Source organism: Onychostoma macrolepis, chromosome 10, assembly GCF_012432095.1.
Source record: "Onychostoma macrolepis isolate SWU-2019 chromosome 10, ASM1243209v1, whole genome shotgun sequence".
Lineage (NCBI taxonomy): Eukaryota > Metazoa > Chordata > Actinopteri > Cypriniformes > Cyprinidae > Onychostoma > Onychostoma macrolepis.
The window spans coordinates 22,906,507-22,926,510 of record NC_081164.1 but is presented as its reverse complement, the minus strand read 5'-3'; the positions used below and the strand labels follow the sequence as shown (position 1 = coordinate 22,926,510).

Below are 20,004 nucleotides of genomic sequence, written 5' to 3'. Positions count from 1 at the left end.
TACCAAGGGTGCCGATATTTTTGGCCACGACTGTATATATATACACACACACACACATATATATTAATATTAGTGCTGGGCAACGATTCATCTCATCCAAAAAAAGAAATATATATTTGAATTATAAATATAAATTAAATAATCTATAGAGTTTTTTTTTTTTTATTAAAAAGCTAAATTGTGCATTATATTATTTATTTTTTGGCATTATAAAGCCAGCAAAATGACTGCTGTTAAGGGAAAAATTAATGCATTTATCATTATTTTTCTTCAACTCACCAGTGCTGGTGTTCCTACCAGGCTTCTTAACTAGCTTAACCAACAAGACATCTGTGGTCGAGCACTTTTACCACATAAGACCATGATGGTTGACCAGCCTCACCAGCTTTTCTTTCCTGCAGAGAAGAAGAAACAGTTTATCAGTGGCATATGAATAACCCCACATGTCAGGTGATATAAACTCATGCATGTCCCAATATCATTTCCTTTGATCTGATACGCCTAGTGCCGTTGACTTCCCTTCAGCTCACTTCCCCCCAGTAGCGGATTGGCTTTCTCGCTCCGTAACGGCTCCTGTTTCAGCCTAAGGTCTCTGTCTCCAGCCTCCTTATCAGGTAACCTACCTGCAAAAAGTCACCCAGCAGAGTAAAGCTTGAACAGCACAGACCTAGAAAGCGATTTTACTGTAACGTAAAGCCTTGAGTCGATGCAAAATGCACAGACTCTAATGAGTGACCCAGTGGGGTAGCCATTAATTAGCTAAGATGGATAATTAGCAGTAATTAAGAGCGTTTTCACCATGCGCGTTTGTTATGTCGGGCATTGCGTCAGCTGAGCCAATTTGTAAGGGTTTGGGTTAATTATTTTAGAAAGCGAATCAGATACTTTTGAGTCTGTCATCTCATTAAGCATGTGAATGACAGGGGCCGCGGAGCAGGTAACCTCTCCGCCGAGCCGCGTGCTCCCCGTTAGATCCGGAATCTAATATGGAGATGCAGAAATTACAGACAGGGCACGGGATGAATTATTCAGTCAAGACTGCCAGTTCGCTGATTAATTAATCATCAAGCACCTCTCTGCTGGGGTTTATCTGAGAGCCAGGCAAATGGACTGTTTGCATTTCGCTGAATCTCTTTGTAGCGCTGGCTACAACTTTCAATCAGCTAGAGACTTCAGAGTCATAAACAAGGCCCGAGTGAGTAAAGACATCGACTTGAATTTTGCATTTATCCTTAAAAATAGAGTCTGAAAGCAACAGGAAGTTGCTAAGTCGCAGCACTGCTAGTTAGAATCCAGTACACACCTGTAGAAACAAATAAATTTTAATTAGTTAAATTAGCATCTTTTATTACAGTCATTGCGCTTTTAATTGTGCAAAAACACTATACCTTTTGCCTTTTAAAATCTTTTTAACTGCAGCATACAGAATCAAGTAGCTTAATGCTAACAGCGGCAACAGCAGTATGGTATAAGACGCCAATGTTCAATACATTTCATCTTAATAATAACAATAGTAATGCATTAAATTAGCTAGAGACTTGAGAATCATAAACAAACCCGGAGTAGAGATGTTGACTGAAAAAGCAACAGGAAGTTAGTGCAGCACTGCTATAGAAACAACTGCATTTCATTACTTGAATTAGCATTTTTATTTAGCCATTGTGCTTTTAATCCTTAATAAAATAATAAACACTAAACCAAAAACGTATCTTTTAATTGTGGTAAAATCACTGTACCACTCAAAATCAAGTAGCTTAATGCTAACATTGGCAATACCAGTATGATATGAGACACAATGTTTAATAAATATATATTTTTTCTTAATAATGATGCATTACATCAGCTAGAGACTTCAGGGTTATAAACAAAGCCTACGAGAGTAGAGATTTTCTTAAAACGGAGTCTCAAAGCAACAGGAATTTAACGCAGCAATGCTAGCAGATCTTTGCAGACTTTAGCATCCAGCACAGATCTATAGAAACAAGTAAATTTCATCAGCTGAAAGCCGTTTTAACACCTTTTAATTGACCCTTTGCAGGGAGTTTGATTGACAGGCGATCTGACCAAATTATCAGCGAATCTGCCATTTTGTCTGATAAACAAACCAGACAGGAGAGTAATGTTAGGTTAACATTGGTGGACTTGAACTTGAACAATGGAGTGTATTGACATCTTACCGCAGTTAAACCAAGATATGTTCATTCATGTTTATTTCGTGCAATACCTATTAAAGGGGAAGAGATGATCAGTTCAAATGCTGCTTGAGGCACTACAGCGATCTGTCACGACACATTAAAGAGCCACAAAACTGTATTTATTGTTTGAATTTCTTAAAAAAAAAAAGACAAAACTTTTTTCATTCCTAAAGTAACCTTCTCCGTCTTGTCTGTTAGTGCGTTGTCAGTTTCCTCATTACTCCACAATGTATTTTTCACTGCGTGAGAACAATGTGTGGCGAGAGAGCGGCATGGCTTGTCGAATGTAGCAACGGTAACGAAAGGGGAGCGAGTCTTTGCGAAGGGTCAACTATGGTAAAATAAATGTACCACACACAATCAAGTAGCTTAATGCTAACAGCGGCGATAGAAGGATTATATAAGACACCAATTTTCAATCAACAGTTTTCCTTAATATAATACATGAAATAATGTATAAACCAACAGCGAGCAATATACAGTGTTTATCAATCTTTGTTAATGTTGGTTCATGTCAGCTCAGGTCTATTAAATAATAGTAATAGATTCAACATTTGATTTTAAAATATATTAATAAATGCTGAAATTATCTAAGATTAAGGTTATTAAATTCTTCAGACATGTTTTTATTTGTTAGATAAAGTAGTTAACCGTGTTAACAAATGGAACCGTATTGTAAATAGTTGCTCAATTAACTAATAAATTTAATAATTCGATAACGAATTTATAACTAAATAAATAAATAATATTAGTAAATAATATTAACAAAATAAAAAGTAATCATTCATATATATAGTTCATTAGCGCAACTGCAGATGACGTTTCTGCCGTTTGAATGATAGTAACTTGATTAGTATTGCTAGTTCAGGTTAGCGAGTGACCAGAATTACAGTTTTCACCTGGTGAAAAATAAAATGGCCAAAATATCGTAGAGACGCGACTACTAGCTCCTCAGTTTAGTACACAAACACCTAGTAACACCTTAGCAAACATTTAAGCACCCAATGCACTAACAATACTGTTGTTAGTGTGTTACTTGCACCATAGTAGGAGTTTTGCACAGGACAAATGTCATTCAGAGTTCAACTGATAAGCAATCACAGGTATTTTGGATTGATAAAACTGATTTTTAAACCGAAATAACCCACTTTACAAGATGTTTTACCATTTACTAAAGGTATCCGCCACAGTAACCGACAGCAACAAGTTAGAGGTGTTGAGGCACTGATAGCGCTGATTTCGTCCAAAAGGAGCATAAAACAGCGTCGTTTTTCCTGCACTAATCAAAGCTCAGGGAGCTGAAATGCAGCTCGGGTTACAGCGAGGGGCTGCTGGAGGAGTTTGCGGCTGCCTGGCAGAGGAAAACGGCAGGAGGCCTTCGCTCAGTGTGACGGGGGGAGAGACGCTCAGTGGGCCGTCAGCACAGCAGCACAGCTGCTTTTTTCAGTCCATCACAGACCCCCAGCTCCCCCCCAGCTCCTGACACGCTGAGGCCTTCTCTGGAAGACAAGGAGAGGTCAGCCAGCAGCTAAAGGTGGGGGGCTTTGAGGAATTGGAGGGAAAGGGAGTGAAAAAGAGAGAAAAGAGGCGAAAAGAAAAAGCTGTATTGATGTTTCCACCCCTGAATCCCAAGCCATGTTGAGTCATACGTACGGCAACCGACCAAGAGCCACAAGTCAAGCTCGTGGGGGGATGGGGGTCCACCAAATCCATATCCATATGGTCTGGATCACGAGCGATCCTCAACCGGTGGGTCGCGACCCACAAACGGCTCGCAGGTCTGTTCGTAAAGTGTCACAGATAGCGAAATGATGTTGAATGCAAAATGCAAAAAAAAAAAGAAAAATTATAAAAGTATACCTTCAACGCAATGTAAGTCGCTTTTGATGAACACATCTGGCAAATGCAAATGCATAAAATTAGGCTCATCAACTAAAAGAAAACACGTCCGTATCTTATTTTCTTGGCATCAAAGGTAGAAATAATCTGTAACTTGATAGAAGCGAGTCAAATTAGATAGACACCAACATGAACAGGTTGCATAACAAAAATATGCATGATAAAAGAAAATACGAACCAATCTACATTATTTGCAACAAGGTTTTGTGCAGTAAACATTTTGCATTGCGCAAACATCATGCATTTGCATTTATCCAAAGTAACATACAGTATGTTGCATTTTTTACATGCAACATATATATATATATATATATATATTTCAATATAGCATATGCTTTACAAGTTCCTGATTGTTTTTTGGGGTTCTTAAAAGCGTGAAATTGACGTCACAGTTCAGGATAGTCACTAATGAAGGGCCCATGGTGCCATCAGTCAATCAGCACTGTCAGGACGTAATAAATGCAGGGTAATTAGTCACGTGACATTTACGGCTCAGGTGATTGACTAAAACAATGTGCAGAAGATGCATGCAGTATGCTTCCAGCCGAGCAAGTGCCATTCGGATGTTAACTAATAGAGAACCGCTTGCACGAAACCAATAATAAACCAAAGAAAACATTTCACAATAAATAACTTGGCGACCATATTGAGTCGTGACTTGACGTCCAATCTAAAACCAGAGTCCTGAAGCCAAACCAGCCGGGGGCCGCTGGTCTGGATGATCTACGACCTGCCAAATAAATCAGCGGCACACTTCACATGCACATATTTAATGCAAATGCAAATGTTAGTAAATGCTACTACGTCTTCAATGACATTTAGCGCTTTTACTTTCTCAATGAAGGCTCCATATAACAATCAGTCAATTACGTCTCGCGGTTTCCCTCCCACCGCCACCCAACCAGATAAGGCACATGGAAGTCTTTACAACCCATCCAAAACCATTAGAGATAATAGAAGCGTTAAGTGAATCCAAGCAGCCTGAAGCAGCCAATGCCACCGGGTTCTTCGGCCCATAGAGTGCAAACAAAAGGAAGTTTCAAACGACCCGGGTGCGCGTCCACCCTAATGGGGACGGAAAGAAAAATATAAGGATTGCGAAGCATTCCCAAGCACAAGAGATCCTCTCCATCCCCCTTTCCTCATGCTCTCCTGAAAAAAAAAAAAAAAAACTGAGAAACGTCTCTCCCCTTTCAAGCAGCTTGCTTTTGGATGAGCTCTCCTTAAAAAGATAGCAAAATCTTTGTTTATTCCCATTGTTCGAGAGGTGGGGGGTGGATTTTCCCCCTCTCTTTCTCTCTCTATGCTGATTTCCATCGGCTCTGCCCAGCTATTTAAGTGTGTATTGTGAAGGCTGACCTATGAAAAATTCAGAGGACAGACAAGAGACCCAAGCCAGTGGCCCTCCACTGTTGGGCTCCTTGGGGATCGCCGGACTGTGGGAGACACTGCCATTTGCACACCAATTGCTGAATCCCATTCTTGAAGCCAAGCTGGGCTTAGATACCCCTCCTCCTTCTCCTCCTCCACTCTCTGTCCCGTTCTCCAGCAGTCCCACCATGGTGTTCCTCTGTGAGGGGAGATGAATAGGAAAACCTGCTTTGGGACTGAATGAATGCACAGACTGTCAAAGCTCTCAAAGGCCTGCAATTTTAGAGCCACTTGTGTTGCATATTAACATGTATGTGAGGACTAAACCATGTGGTCGTGCTCTGGCCGACGCACGCGCTGCGTGGGGAATGGCAAAGCCATTGGCGTCTTAAACAAACACGGAGAACCCAAGCACTATCTTGCCTGGAAGAGCGAAACGGCTTAATGTTGGATGCAGAACAAATCAAATCAGTTTTTAATAAGCTTAAGTGAGACGTAATGACATCAGGAGGCCGGATTAATTAAAATGCGGAGTTTGCCGATCGATTAAACCCAACTCTGGGGCTTTCTAAAAACGTGCAGATCTAATTTGAGCATTTAGAAACTCGTCTGCGCTTGAACGTTTTTTTTACGTTGGCACCAAAACCAAATGAGTTTTTTGTAAATACGCCTAAAAGCGGCTCTCGTAATGACAATCAACAATAGTAAAAGCAGAGGTTTGCAGTCATCTCCAAATGGGAAAACTGTCTCACTGTAGCTCCAGTAAATTGGAAAAACAAGAGCAAGAATGTCTGGCGCCAGCCAAAGAAAATGCACCTTCGGCCTAACTGCACTAGGACATTTTTCAGACTGCGTTTCCTGTTAGAGATTCCGTCTCTTAGACGGTGCGTCACTCCTGGGAATCAGAATCGCCGTGGTATTGACTGCTTCTCTCTGTTGCGCTGGAACAGAGACGCAAATATCAGCAAAGACGTGTAGAGAGCACAAAACACACGACTGCTGATACGACACTGTGACATTGCAATTGGAAGTTTTTGTTACATTTAAGATTTTTGGTTTAAATTATATAAGTCAAAATCAACTGGTGGGATACAACCAAAAAATATGTTGCAGGTCTGGTCTGATCATCAAGAGTGATGCTAAATTCAAATAATAAAATGCAACTAACTATACAGCCATGCGTAGCTGGGATAATAAAATTAACAGGTTTATCAATTTGTAGAAGAGGAGAAAACACCATGTTTTCATGTGAGGCTGTGCAATCACACACACACACAAACATATATATATATATATATATATATAAATTTGATTGCATGCATCTATAATCTAGATGGAGCTGAACAAAAATATATTTTAATAAATAATATTATTAATGCATTTATTTATTGATTATTTTATGAAAATATTATTTGATTTTGGTACAAGTGAAAAAAAGTGTGTCAATTTAAAGCACAGAGAAGACGAGACAAGTTTCTAAATGCTGAAATTAGATATGCACATTTTTAGAAAGCCCCAGAGTTAGGTTTAATCGATCAGCATACACTGCATTTTAATTAATCTGGCCTCCCAATGTCATTATGTCTCACTTAAGCTTATTAAAAACTGATATATATATATATATACACACACACACACATATACATAGGGCACAAACTCGTGTCACTAATTTTTCTGATAATAAAATCCAAAGTGTTTGTTTAATGTGTTCAGCCGGTATGTTATGGTTATGTTGATGTTTACGCATTTACAAAGTTGTTAATGTCATTTCATGTTAATTATTTTGCAAATTCCTTCTCGGGCATATGCAGTTCTTGGTAATAGTACTAAATGTCAGTGTTTTATTTCTGTTCAATATGAGTGCTGAAACAAAACCAGTTGAGGAGCGCTGAACTATAACATCTGCTTAGTGTAATCAGCACATGTTGTGTGCGTACACATGCACATTATACATTCTTCTAGGAAATGGTTTCCAAGGTTTAGAAACGGCCCTTCGCAAACACACTGCAATTTGCACTTTGCATCCTTGAACTAGTTCCACTATCAATATGCAATGATTTACATAAAGAATACCGGAGTAATCACGATCGATACTCTGGAGACTTCACCACCCAAAGCCAGCGGTCTCGAAGCTCGTCCAAACCACTGGAGATTTGTAGCCGAGCATTTCACAAACAGTCTCCTCGTTTGACTTCTCCTCCTCTCTCTCTCTCGCTCTCGGTTGAAAGTATTTTCCCACTGTTTAAGATTAGTTCAGGGTAAACATAAAGACGGCATTTCTCAGGCGTATCTGAAACCCGGTGCCCCCTAATCAAACAAAAATGGATGTAATCGTACTTTTAAAACAATCCTCATCGCCATTTAGGAACTTCAAGCGGTAGCTATGGAGAGCGTGCTAATTTCGGTTTTCTCTTGGGAAGAATGCCACATTTCATAGGAAAATACTGAATGAAATGACCGTGGAGGACAGAGGAATCGGGAAAAAAACATAATTTACAACATATTTATTGTTAATAAGTGATTCATAATATACAGGTTATTTACAAAAAACTCTGCGGGCACAAATAACTTCACTTTAAGCTTCGTGTATATCACAATAATGAGAGAAAAACGGAGAAAAGAGGTAGAACAAGGAAACAGAGAGGTGTCGAAGACCAAAAAATTGGTTAAAGACCTTTTTCTCTCCAGAAGAAAACCTATTTTCTTAAAAGGAAAGTCTTTTGTCTCCAACCATTGTCCTCGCTTGAATAGCCTGCCAATTCCAACTAAACATATTCACCATCAGTTGGTTTAAAGGCAGAGGGAAGCTCAGGGTCTCAATGGAGGCTTGGTAAAGAGGGAAAACCCAAGCAAAGGAGAGTTTCGACTTGAAACAATGGCATTCCGATGCCGGCCAGGCAGGTCACAAAGGGATGTTCTCAGGGTGAATATCAAATTTCCAAAAACAGTAGGGAGAGGACAGAACCCCCACTGGCCTTTCAAAGTCAAAAGGTTGACCCACCACAGACACGGAGCCTGCTGCTGGAGACCCCGGAGAATGGGAAGCTTTATAACACGCTGCTTCCCTCTCGTGCAAAGGAATTCGGTCTCTATTGGACGGCAGCTCACTGTCAGAATTCTGGGAGTTGGAAACAAAACCAAAAAAAAAAAAGAGAAGATAACGTAACCGAAAAAGATGGATTAAACGCGACGCTGAAGTTCACAAATAAAGGATCTTCGCCGAACAAACAGGGATAATAAATATTTATAGAGAGAGCGGCGCGCTCTTGGACTAACTAGTTAAACCCTCACTTGCAAGTCTTAAAAAAAATGAGGTATTCCCAGCAAAAGTGGAACTTTATAGAAGATAAAAATACACTAAAAGCAACTGAGCCTCGCTGTCCAAGATTCCAGTCTGGTGTGCTTGTGTATTTCCTGTATCCCATTGTCTCTCGTCTCCAGTCCATCTAAAGAGACTTTGTTGGCCCGAAGACTCGCTTTACAGACACCCGGAGAGTTTGCGGTTTCTCTGGGGCTAGTAAAAAAAAAAAATAAAAAATAAAGTATCCAATTACTGCTGGAAAACACCAAGCCGGCCATCATCCTTACAGTTACGGAAAGCAGCCAGCGAGGTCCCAAAGTGGTTAGAGTTGTTCTGGATGAGTTTAAGTCGCATCTGGAAGTGAGAGGAACAGCAGGGGCCCCTCCGTCCCCCCTCCCCACCCCCGCGTCCCGAGGTTTCCGGACACCGCGGGTGGCTTCCTCCAGGTCCCACCCCCACCCTCACAGCGAGATCGTGCAGCACCTGTGGAGAGATGCGACACATGTCAGTCATCCTGTCGCCATGGACGGCTCGCAGGAATAGCAACGGGAGCCGTCGCGCTCAAACGGCGGGAGACAGATGGCGCGGCGGCTGTGGCTCGTTCCGTGGAAATTAAGCGAGTCGTACAGATCGCGCCGCGTGATGGCGAGCGCGGTGGCCTTGGTTTACGAAGTATTTTTCACATTTGAAAAAAATACCCAAACCAACGAGATGCTGAGATGAACTACAACAACACAAACTCTGATCCAAAGGAATTCATATCCCATGATGCATTGTAAATGATGTATTCAAATCAAAAACATTGGAAACTGCAGACTAGCATAGAATCATAATATAAAGGTTATTATAATGAACTAAAACCATAAAAATAATTTTCATTACTTGAAATAAACCAACTGAATCAAATAAAATATACAAAACCTAAAACTTGTTTAATTCCAGCTAGTTCTCATTTGTAACTTGAATAAATAAAATTAAAAGATGAATAAAAACTACAGATATTTAAAAAAATATAAACTATAAATAAATAAAAATAAAAACTATAATACTTTCTCACTGACACTAAAATAATACTAAAAATTATTTTAAATGTAATTATATATTTTAAATAAAATACTCAAATATATACATAGTTTGAGAACCTGTGGAATTAATTTCTCATTTTCATTTAGTTTAACTCGAATCACTATAATAAAGAAAGCTAAAACTGAAATAAAAATGAATTAAAATAACTATACAGACATATTTTTAAAAATTAATGATCACGATGAATCATCTATTATAAACAACATTATGATTTTAAATATATTATATACATTTAAATGTTTATTGTAACATTCTAATATAGAAGTAGTTTGAGAGTCAAAGGAAGCTGACTTGATTACATCATTCGCAATGCTTCATGGGAGTGGGCGGTGACTGATGAGCTTTTTTGGAGCAAATTCTGTTTCCATGGTAACAGCCAGCTCTCTGATTGGTGGATCGTTCTCTTGGATCTTCACAGAGAATTTGGCTACTAAACAATTTTTTTGCATGAATTTGAAATCACATAAGCAAATGTCACTTCAGAGCTCATCTTGAAAGTTCTATTTAAAACCGCAATTTTACTTCTGAAACCCGACTGACTGATATATATCAGATAGATTGGACTGTCTTACCTTTTTTTTTAGTGAAACGCTAAGGAGAGCCAGCAGAGAAGCACTCCTACCCATGTCCTGTGAGGAGACATGAAAAACATAAAAATCATATCACATGTATGGAATAAAGAAAAACAAATGAGGATGAAACATTACAGTGAAGGAATAGGAATGAATAGTTTAGGAATAAATGTTGTGTACACACACGCACATATATAGTTTTTGTGATTTTTTTCTATTTTAACAGATTAATGGAAGATAGTTTACTGTATATATTGATATTTTAATGTATAATTTAAAGGGCATGATTTAAATGGAACTTGACCAAATATAGAACAGATGTAAAAAGAAAAAGAAAGTTCTACCTAACTCCAGGCATGAGTATTTTTTAATTAAAAAAGAATATTTTCTATATATACATATATACTACAATATATAGTAGCCCCTAAATGACTCCAATATGTTCCCTATTCATACTCCCCATTCAGGTGCATAGTGTGGAAAAGAGCAGCCAGGACCCTCTTCAAACTCTCTTTTGTGCGCCACAGAAACCCTACGGTTCGTAAAGAAACGAGGGCGAGCAAACAGTGACAGAACGCTCGTTTTTGCACGAACTGCTCTTTTAAACTCCATCTTGCGAATCATCCCGACAGTGCAGACTTCATTACTCAAACGCCGGGATTGTGTCCATATCATTGTTAAGCGCTTATATTGCGAGTCTCTCAACAGCAGCCAACAGAACTGCAGGGGACGCAGTGGGTGCCTCCCCACACAAGAGCGTGGAAATAGCTTGGCACCGGAGCGCTCTTTTACATAAACTAGTCCCTCTAGAACCTGTTTTTATATGCTGTTATATGGTTTGAATTTCCATTGACAAATTAGAATGAAATTATTCTAAAATATTCTAAAGAGAGCGCGGGACCCAGGCCAAGGGATATGAAAGAGCTTTTCACAGTTTTCGAGGGCCCAAAGCACTAAAGGAGTTTCACATCAGAGCCCTGGGGCCGTTCTCCCCCTCCTCCTCCTTCGCCGGCGCACAGCGGACAGGGATCGCCTTCATGAGCGCCGGGCCTGGATCTGGAGAGGGGAAGGGCTGGGAAAGCGGGCCAGCTGTGGGGCCCAGTCTGGATGGCTGACTGCTCTGTCTGGCTCTTAGACGTGTTCTCTTGGCCAGCGCAACACATGCACTAAAGCGTACGCATTGGAAAAGCAACACCCTTCTGCTCCATATGCCGTTCACAGGCAGGCTCTGGTCACTTACAAATGAGGGGGGAGAAACTTGTTGGTTTATGTTTCTGTGGGTGGGGTTGCTAAGAAGAAACATCTTAGAGACATGTATGACAACAACAACATATGAGGTGACACGGAAAATTTACATCTGGGCTCGGAGCTTGAGGGATGACCTATCCATAACGGGCCCGCGGCTTTACGAACAGCCACAAAACACGCATTTTAAATCTTGGAAGATGTATTTTAGATTAAAATGTAGCCGTTATTCACTCACCCTCATGCTATTTTCTTTTCTCTTCTTTACTTTCTGTTAAACAAAAATCTTCCCCTCCACCAAAGCTCTCCGTTCAATTGAACTTTTTGAAAAAGTAACTACAAATCAAATATGAAAACCAAATTTATTCCTATACCACTTTTCACAGTGCACATGGTTTCAAAGCAGTGTCACAGAAATCATGATGTTAATGTTTATAGCATCTTAATATTTTCATGTCTAAAAAAAAAAAAAAAGTATAAAATAGAGAGATTGGATGGGAATTTTCAGTGATAGGATATAGCATTTAAGACTTACGTTGGAGGTTGGAATGAAAATTTTTTTTTATTTTAGTTTTATGGAAAAGAGCAGCTTGGACATTCTGCCTAATATCTCCTTTTTCATTGCAATCTTTCATACTTAAAGGAGCATTTTAGCCAAAAGTCAAAATTCTGTCATTATTGACTTCCTCTCAAGTCATTCAAAATCATGTTTTTGTCTTTCTTTTGTTTACTTTAACATAAATCTTCCTCTCCATCAAAGCTCTAATCTCTTCCATACTTTTATTTGATTGTAAAACAATTTAAAAACGTAACTATGAATGATATTTGAGTCAAATTCAATTTATTTTTGTTGTGCTTTTAACAATACACATCGTTTCAAAGCATTTTCTTTAAAGAAAACCATAATGTTAATGTTTATATCTTAATTTCTTATAGTTGCATTTAACAGATTACTAGACGATGATATAAAGTAATACAGAGCTTTTTGATGGGATTTTTTTTTTTATAATTGAAAGTAGCATATATAGAATATAGATTTTTTTTGTCCGAGTTTGGTAGTATAAAAATCAACATCCTTTTTTGTTTTATGGAAAAGAGTAACTTGAACAATCTGCCTTTTCCATTGCAATTTTTAAATTGTTAAAGAAGTATTTTAGCCCAAAATTAAAATTTAGCCAGAATTTACTCCTTATGCCCAAATCATTTAAACTCGCACTATTTCCTTTTGTTTACTTTGTTAACACAAAAATCATCCTCTCCACAGAAGCTGTCAAATCTCTTTAGTGGTTGCATTTGATTAAAAAAAAAAAAAAAAAAATGTAAGAATGTGACTACAAATAATATGTGTCAGGTCAAGTCAAATGTATTTGTATAGTGCTTTTAACAATACACACTGTTTCAAAGTGCTCTCTTTGCAGAAAAATCATGATATTAATGTTATAATATCTTCATGCTAATATATTAGATACATAATATCTAGATTAAAGCTGGGTGATAATATTATAAAGAGAGCTTTGATGTGAATTTTCAGTGATATAATATTGCAAATGAGACTTATGTTGAGGTTTGACGTTACAAAAAACATCTATTTTCGTTTAATGAAAAAGAGCAGCTTGGACATTCTGCTTAACATCTCCATTTATGCTTAACCAAAAAAGGAAAAAATAATGGTGAATAAACAATGACAGAATTTCCATTTTTGGCTGAACTGCTCCTTAATGTTTAGCATCTCTGACGATACAGTCTTGTCCCTCGACAAAATGCAAAAGCGGAATTCAATGCATGCCAAGACAAGATCATGCTTTTTTTTTTTTTTTCGTTTCCACCCTGACATTCCTCACGGAAAAATGCAGTGTATCACACGGACACAAGAAGACACTAATTAATTCTGCTCGGCAAACTAACACTCCCATTGAAAGGTGTGCATCTGCGTATGCAATGCTCAAATTGCTATCCATCATGCAAACCGCAGATATTAGCTGTAAAACTGACTACGATTTAATATAAAGAGCCTATATTGTATGCAAATGACAGCCACAATTACAACAAATGAGTACTTTTGATAAATGAGGAAATGTTCAAAGGCATTGATGGTTATTTTAGGATATGCAACTTGCACAAAGTGTACACTGTTTACAAATTTGTTTTTCCAGAGCCACTAAGATATCCGGCTTTTCTGACAAACAGGGAAAAGGTTCAAAGACATGGAAGCTCATTTTTATAAAGGATCTGCAAGTTACACAGCGTTTGGAGTGTACACTGTTTGCTGATATTTTCCACATAGATATCAAGCCCTCTTTTCTCTTCACATCACTGACGTCCCTTCCTCACAAAACGCATCCCTATACCTGTGTTCTCAGCCTGTTTGTGGAGTGTTGTTTTGAGTCGTTTTCCCAGGAGACCATTGCATCTTCTCCTTTGTTTTCTGTCTGTTCTGGCCTTTAGTGTTTATTCTCAGAGCCACAAAGCTGTCAGAATATCCGACAGCCCCGTCTGAGAAATTGCATCTGACAACCTTCTCCATTTATTAGGCAAAATAGTGAAAAAAAACACTCAGAGTTGGAGCTTTCTGATCGGACTGCATTCTGATAACGTGCTTTTTGCAGCTTGCATCTGTTCTACATTTGGTCGAGATGCATTTAAATCACGTCCCTGAAATTATTGCAGAGTTTTATACAGTATCTTCCATCGAGCTGTTAAAATGAAATAAAAAAAACATTATATATCTAAAGCAGATAACAAAATAAAAACGGCTCAACACATTATTGTCATTAAAACTGCTGCAAAACTTCATAAAGTCCAACGTGCACAAAGAGAAAGCTACTGCATTTCAGAAAAAGCCATTTCAAAAAAAAAATCATAAAGTAAGGAACTCAATACCCGGTGCAAAAGATGGAAATAGAGATAAATGTAAAAACAGATTTGTGGTCTCTGGTGTGTTTTTTTGTGAAGGGAATACCGTGCAAATGGCTATGTTACAGCATTTGGATGGTTTAAGTTACAAGTCCTTGAGATATTCCTGTTAAGAAAATAATTCTGACCCTCCTCTCGATTTTCGTGAAAATCAAACACGTCCCCTCATGAATACCATGCCACACGTCTGATTATGACATATCTGATGGCGCGCAATTACAGGACCGACGGGACCAATCACAAAGCGTGAAGTGACAGGAAAGAGTATTCTGAGGTAAAACAACACTGAATCTTGGCCATGCGCCTAACGCCTGCGTTTAACCCTCGCACAGCACTGTTGCCAGGCCTCATGGGTTAATAACGCCACTGCGAGCTCTAACGTGCCTGCAGTCAAATTAATCGCAAACTTGGCTGTTCTAACCTCCTTAGACAACGTTTGTTTCCAAAATAACACCCGTGTGTTTGCTGTGGCATTCAACAAGAAATTCAAGGAACTGGAGCTGTGACCTACGATGCTCTTGACTGATATTTTATACCGTTGACAATACATCTGAACGGCCGTGTAAAGTTTCCAGTAAATTATTTGATAAGAAAGCCTGGGGTAAAAACACTTACACTACCAGGAACATATTAAACACTGCAGACATATTTTCTAAACGCAGCACTGTTTTCAGAAGAGCACTGCAAGAGTTACTGGAGGTTTTGATTCCAGTTTATTTGCACTTAGATTTAACACAAAGAGGATCTGTAATTAAGATCTGAATGTACTAAAATCTCATTAAAATCTCAACAACAGATCCTCTTTGTGTTAGAGTTAGATAAAGCTTAAATGTAAGTACAAATAAACTGGAATCAAAACATTCAGTTTGCATCATGTTAGTCACTTGCATGTCTTGTGTAAAATATTCAAAAATATTCTTACTAATAATCTATCTAATCTATTTAACCTAATATAAACTAATAATATTTTCCCATAATTTAAATCTAATTAATTTGCATATATATGTTTGTGCGTGTGTGTGTGTGTGTGTGTGTGTGTATGCATGCATGCATATATACACACCAATTAATACTATACAATATTTTATATATTAACATTCATATTTTATTGTGACTTATTGTAATGCAAATTGAAGAGCCAAACAAACTTTCTCTGCCATCAGTGAGTTAATTATTATTTTGCATCCTGTTTTCTGTCAGCTCAAGACTGAGTGTTTTAAAGTGTGCTAATTAAAGCTCACTTCTGGGTGACAGATTAGTTGTAAATGGGTCCCTGTGCCTGAGGTTAAGCTACCTTGGGTTGTTCATTATTCAACCATTAAGCCATCAAAGTAAACTCAACAGTCCATAAAAACACCAATTCATCATGTTCTCACTGCAAGTCAATGAAGTTTACCTTCTTTGTTGTCACTCTGGCCCCGTGCTCGATCCCAGAATCCCAGGCACTTGTCATTACTGGGGTCCTCTATCAGAGCCTTGTTGCCAGGGACATACCAGGTGGCATGCTGCTCTGTCATGAGAGAGTCAAGGTCAATGGTATTCACAGAGCCCTTGCCTGCGACCGGGCTGGAACCGGCCAGGGAGCACTCTCCATTCAGACCGGCCTGGCAGTCAGCCTTTTTGCCCGTTTTCCCTCCCATCGGCTGGTCTTCAGAGATGCTGAACTGCTGTCTTTGCAGCTGGATCTGAGCCTGCAAAATCTCCAGAGGATGAACCTCATCCTGGCCCGGGTTGCTCAGCGGCGTCCGCACCTGTTCCATGCACGGATTGTCGCCGTAGCCAGCCCTGTTTTCAGAATTACACTTCACGCCAGCTCTGCAAGGCCTCGGGTCCTCTGTGCTGTAGTTGGGGCTGACTTCGTCTAAATAATCCATGCACGGCGAAACGCCATCCGACTTGCCCACACTTTGAATCCCGCTGTCCATCGAGGTGGCGAGGTCAGGCTTTCCAAAGGAAGGGGAGACCAGGGACCTCTCCGGGGTCTTACCGCGGCCCTCCATGCCCACGTTCAAAGCAGAACCCTGCTGACTCGGACTGACGACGGGGTTAGCGCCGCATGGAGGGGAGAAGTTTCCGGGACTGATGTGCCCACTGTCGCGTCTCTTCTTCCCCCTCCCCTTACCGTTGCCTGTTGCCATTTTCCCCTCGCATCCAGACTCCATGTTATCATTCGGGGAAAGGGTGCTCGCTTCCCTTTTCGCCATCTGGCCCATACCACTTTGACCTGCCGTCGTATTGTTGTTATTCCCAGAGCAAGGCGTTTGACTATTCTGAGAAGCATTGCTCTGGAAATACTCTGCCCCTGGGCCGCTACTGCCACTGCTATTTATGTCCTGCTCAACCTGACCTGCTTTGCGTTTGGCCTCATTTTGACTTTTCTTATTAAAAGTCACATTGAGGTTCGGGGCCCCAAGGCTGGCGATCATATTCTGGCAGGCCGTGGAAAGAGCTGCCAGACAGCTTTGGCCAAACACACTGTCTTTTGTACTGGCTTTGTTCAAATTCCCCAAAGAGAGGGCCCCAAGCTTATTGACTGACAGGTGCTGGCTGGAGAGGTACTCGGGATGGGCGGGATAGTTCCCTGGAGAGGAGCTAAATCCTGGAGGATTGCTCTGGGGGGCTCCCTGTTGACTCGGCCCTCCAGGAGGGAAGCTGTGCTGCCTCCTCATCGCCATTCCTCCAAATTCAGCCGGCCTCCTGTCCGTGGGTGCGCCTGACTGCATGTTGCTCTCGTCGGGAGACTGCATCTGCAGAGGATTGCTGACATTATTTTCGAACGGATGATGTGCTCCCGGAGAATTCAAAGACTGCATGTCCATGCTTGTGACGCCTTGCCTAAAAATAATGTTGTGTCCATTCTCTGCCTGCTCCAAGGCATGCGTGTTTGTTTCTCTACAATGCTGCTGCGGCTCAGGAAACCATGAGTTTTCTTGAGGTAGGTGGGGGCTGTCAAAGTTTCCGTGAAAATTATGCTTCTTCTCGAAATTGGACTGAGACACACTACCCAGAGGGCCTCGGCAGACCATGCCGTTTGATGTGACGTCCCCATGGAGACTTAACTGTTGCAGGTCAGGTTGTCTCATTCTCTGCTGCTGGCTCCTTGATGCCATTTGTTTGATCATCATCGCCGCGTTCTGCCGCCGCTGCTGATGCTGCTGCTGCTGCTGTGGGCCAGAGCTCAAGGGTAGGGGGCCTGATGGAAACCCATCCGTCACATGAGATGCAAAGTCCCCCATGGGAGAGGGGAAAGCCGAGGGGGAGAGGTGGTTCTCAAGATTGGGCCGATTATGTAAGCTGTTGCTAAGGGGGCTGCAGCTCTCTCCAGCAGAGCCGTTTGGGAGATCAAACCGTGGCCTTTTTGCCATATTCAAATAAGGCAGTGAGCTGAGGTGAGGGTGATGTGGGGGCTGAGGGGCTAGTTGGGGGACATCAAACACCGGCTCCCCGAAGGGATGCATGTTATGGTTGTTCAGTCTATGTATGGGCCGGTCCAGGGGGCCGTGCTGAACGTGGACCATCGGGCCGCCACCTTGAATGTCCGTATTGTTCGCTACATAGTCCGGAGTGTGATAAAAGCGCGGAAGTGCAGGGGAACCGGGGTTCTGCCTGGCGACGGGTCCCGGTCTTTGCTGCGGCATGAGGTGGTGTCTAGCGTTAACCCCCGGATCCATTTTCCCCCGGTTTCCGAATCGGTCCGAAAACACGTTCTGCTGAGGTAGCTGCTGGTCGACTTTAGAGCCGCCCATCATGGGCCCTCGGGAGCCACTTCGATTACAAGTGGAAAAATGACCCCCGACCACTTGGTTCCCCGTTTCACAATAGGGCAGTTTGTGCTCTGAAGAGTCCGCGTTGGAGAATCCTGTCATATCGAAATTCCCCGTCAGAGGATCACAGGGAAAACAGTGCTCTGATCCCCCCATCCTGCCCTGTGGGAAAAGCCTGTAATGTTCCAGTCTGTGGGTTTCGGGGGACGAGGACGGCAGGCCGTGGAACGACGCAGCGCGGTTTGGTGACTGGTCTAGTGGAAGACACGGCGCTGGAACGGCGTGGTTACCGTTAGGATGGCCATGCGGTTGAAATTCAGGCATTGCGGCCATTCTCTGTTGCTGCTGCTGCTGCGAGATGCATTCTCGCGACTGTGCCTCTGCGAGCTGCTGACCGAATCCTCCTTCAAACATATGCGGGTGACCTGCGTTGTTGTTATTGAAGCCCATGTGTCTGTCCCCGTGCAGGCAAGAGGGGACGCTGTCCTGGTACAGATGTGAATGCTGGTCATGGTTAGGAGGTTGATGGTTGAACGGTCCTTGCATGTGGAGTTGATGTTGTGGCTGAACTCCCATAGCGAGCATATCCCCATGGCCATGAGTCTGGAATCCATACTGGTCTCTATTTGAGACAAAGTTGAGTCCCTGCATGGGGGATTCATTTAGTGGACCCATCATCGGCTCCACAGCTACCGACGGCCCTTTCATATGAAATCCGGCACTGTTATAATTTGAGTTCATTTTCAGTCCACTGGGATTAAATTCCTTTTGTTTGTTTGTCACTGCAAAAAAAAAAAAAGACACAATTGAATCAAACAATCTTTTTTTTTTTTTTTTTTGTACTTTCAATTTTTTTCTTCTTTTGTCTCTCTCAGGGGCCCATGTTAGCAGCCGATTTAAAAATGTAAATATTATATATTTTCAATAGCATCTTAATAATAATTTAAAAAAGTTTACGTTTTGCATGCATGTGCTTATTGATAAATATTTAATGATGCGAAAGTAAGAGATCAGATGACAATTGGAAGTACCTCAATTCCAGCATAAGCGTAAAAACGCGAACTCCTCTTTGTATATCCTTAGAGCAACGACCCTGAAAAATGCACATCTTAAAAAACTCCTCGTTTACATCATTATTCGATGCGTAACGTCTCCAAGTCGTTCAACACAAATCCAGAGGAGTGCAAACCAGCGCGCGGAGCACATGTCCCATGTTCACATCTCCAATGCAATGCGCGCGATCCCGACTAATTACTCTATATTAAAAACACTTACATGAATTCAGAAAGAGTCGATAAATGCATTAAATCGACGGTCCTCTGAGGAGAACTTCGAGCGTGCGTTCAGTCCTCTGAGGAGACTCGATGCGCCGCTGTGGGTGCGCGCTGTTAGTAACTGGAGAGCCCTGGATACCTTTTGTTGTCACAGTATGAAATGTATTCAGCACAAAAATTAATCGCCATTTTCTTTAATATCGTCCATAAGATACGCGCTGTTGCATCAAATGCTTCTGGCTCCAGGAGGGTTTTCTCGTTTATCCTTGACTCGGTTGTGTCGAGCCGCGGGCATCGGCAACAAGTTTGACATTCCCTCATCTGTTCCAGCGCTGATTTCTCACCAATGCCGACACAGGCACACATGCGCAGGGGGCGGGGTTT

The 20,004-nt window shown here is 41.1% G+C and overlaps 1 protein-coding gene across 5 annotated transcripts; it reads right to left on the bottom strand.

The window, feature by feature from the left end:
* Positions 1 to 601: 601 nt before the first annotated feature.
* On the bottom strand, positions 602 to 19,985 carry mn1a (meningioma 1a). 5 transcript variants are annotated; one of them, XR_009273191.1, is made up of 5 exons: positions 19,378 to 19,985; positions 15,979 to 19,128; positions 10,425 to 10,481; positions 9,054 to 9,249; positions 7,955 to 8,979 (listed from the first exon to the last, which is right to left on the bottom strand). XR_009273191.1 is itself a non-coding variant. In XM_058790007.1 (4 exons), exons 2-3 carry the CDS (start codon positions 19,085 to 19,087, stop codon positions 10,471 to 10,473), a joined length of 3,120 nt encoding a protein of 1,039 aa, XP_058645990.1. In that variant the 5' UTR covers positions 19,088 to 19,128; positions 19,378 to 19,985; the 3' UTR covers positions 602 to 623; positions 10,425 to 10,470. The 5 variants fall into 5 exon arrangements, 4 of the variants coding, with proteins under 4 accessions (XP_058645990.1, XP_058645989.1, XP_058645987.1 ...); XM_058790007.1 differs by lacking the exons at positions 7,955 to 8,979; positions 9,054 to 9,249 and adding an exon at positions 602 to 623; XM_058790006.1 differs by lacking the exons at positions 7,955 to 8,979; positions 9,054 to 9,249 and adding an exon at positions 5,644 to 5,664.
* Positions 19,986 to 20,004: the final 19 nt, after the last annotated feature.

Coding starts and splice junctions, on each gene's coding strand:
- mn1a (XM_058790007.1), bottom strand. CDS start 19,087: ATGAACTCAAATTATAACAGTGCCGGATTTCATATGAAAGGGCCGTCG.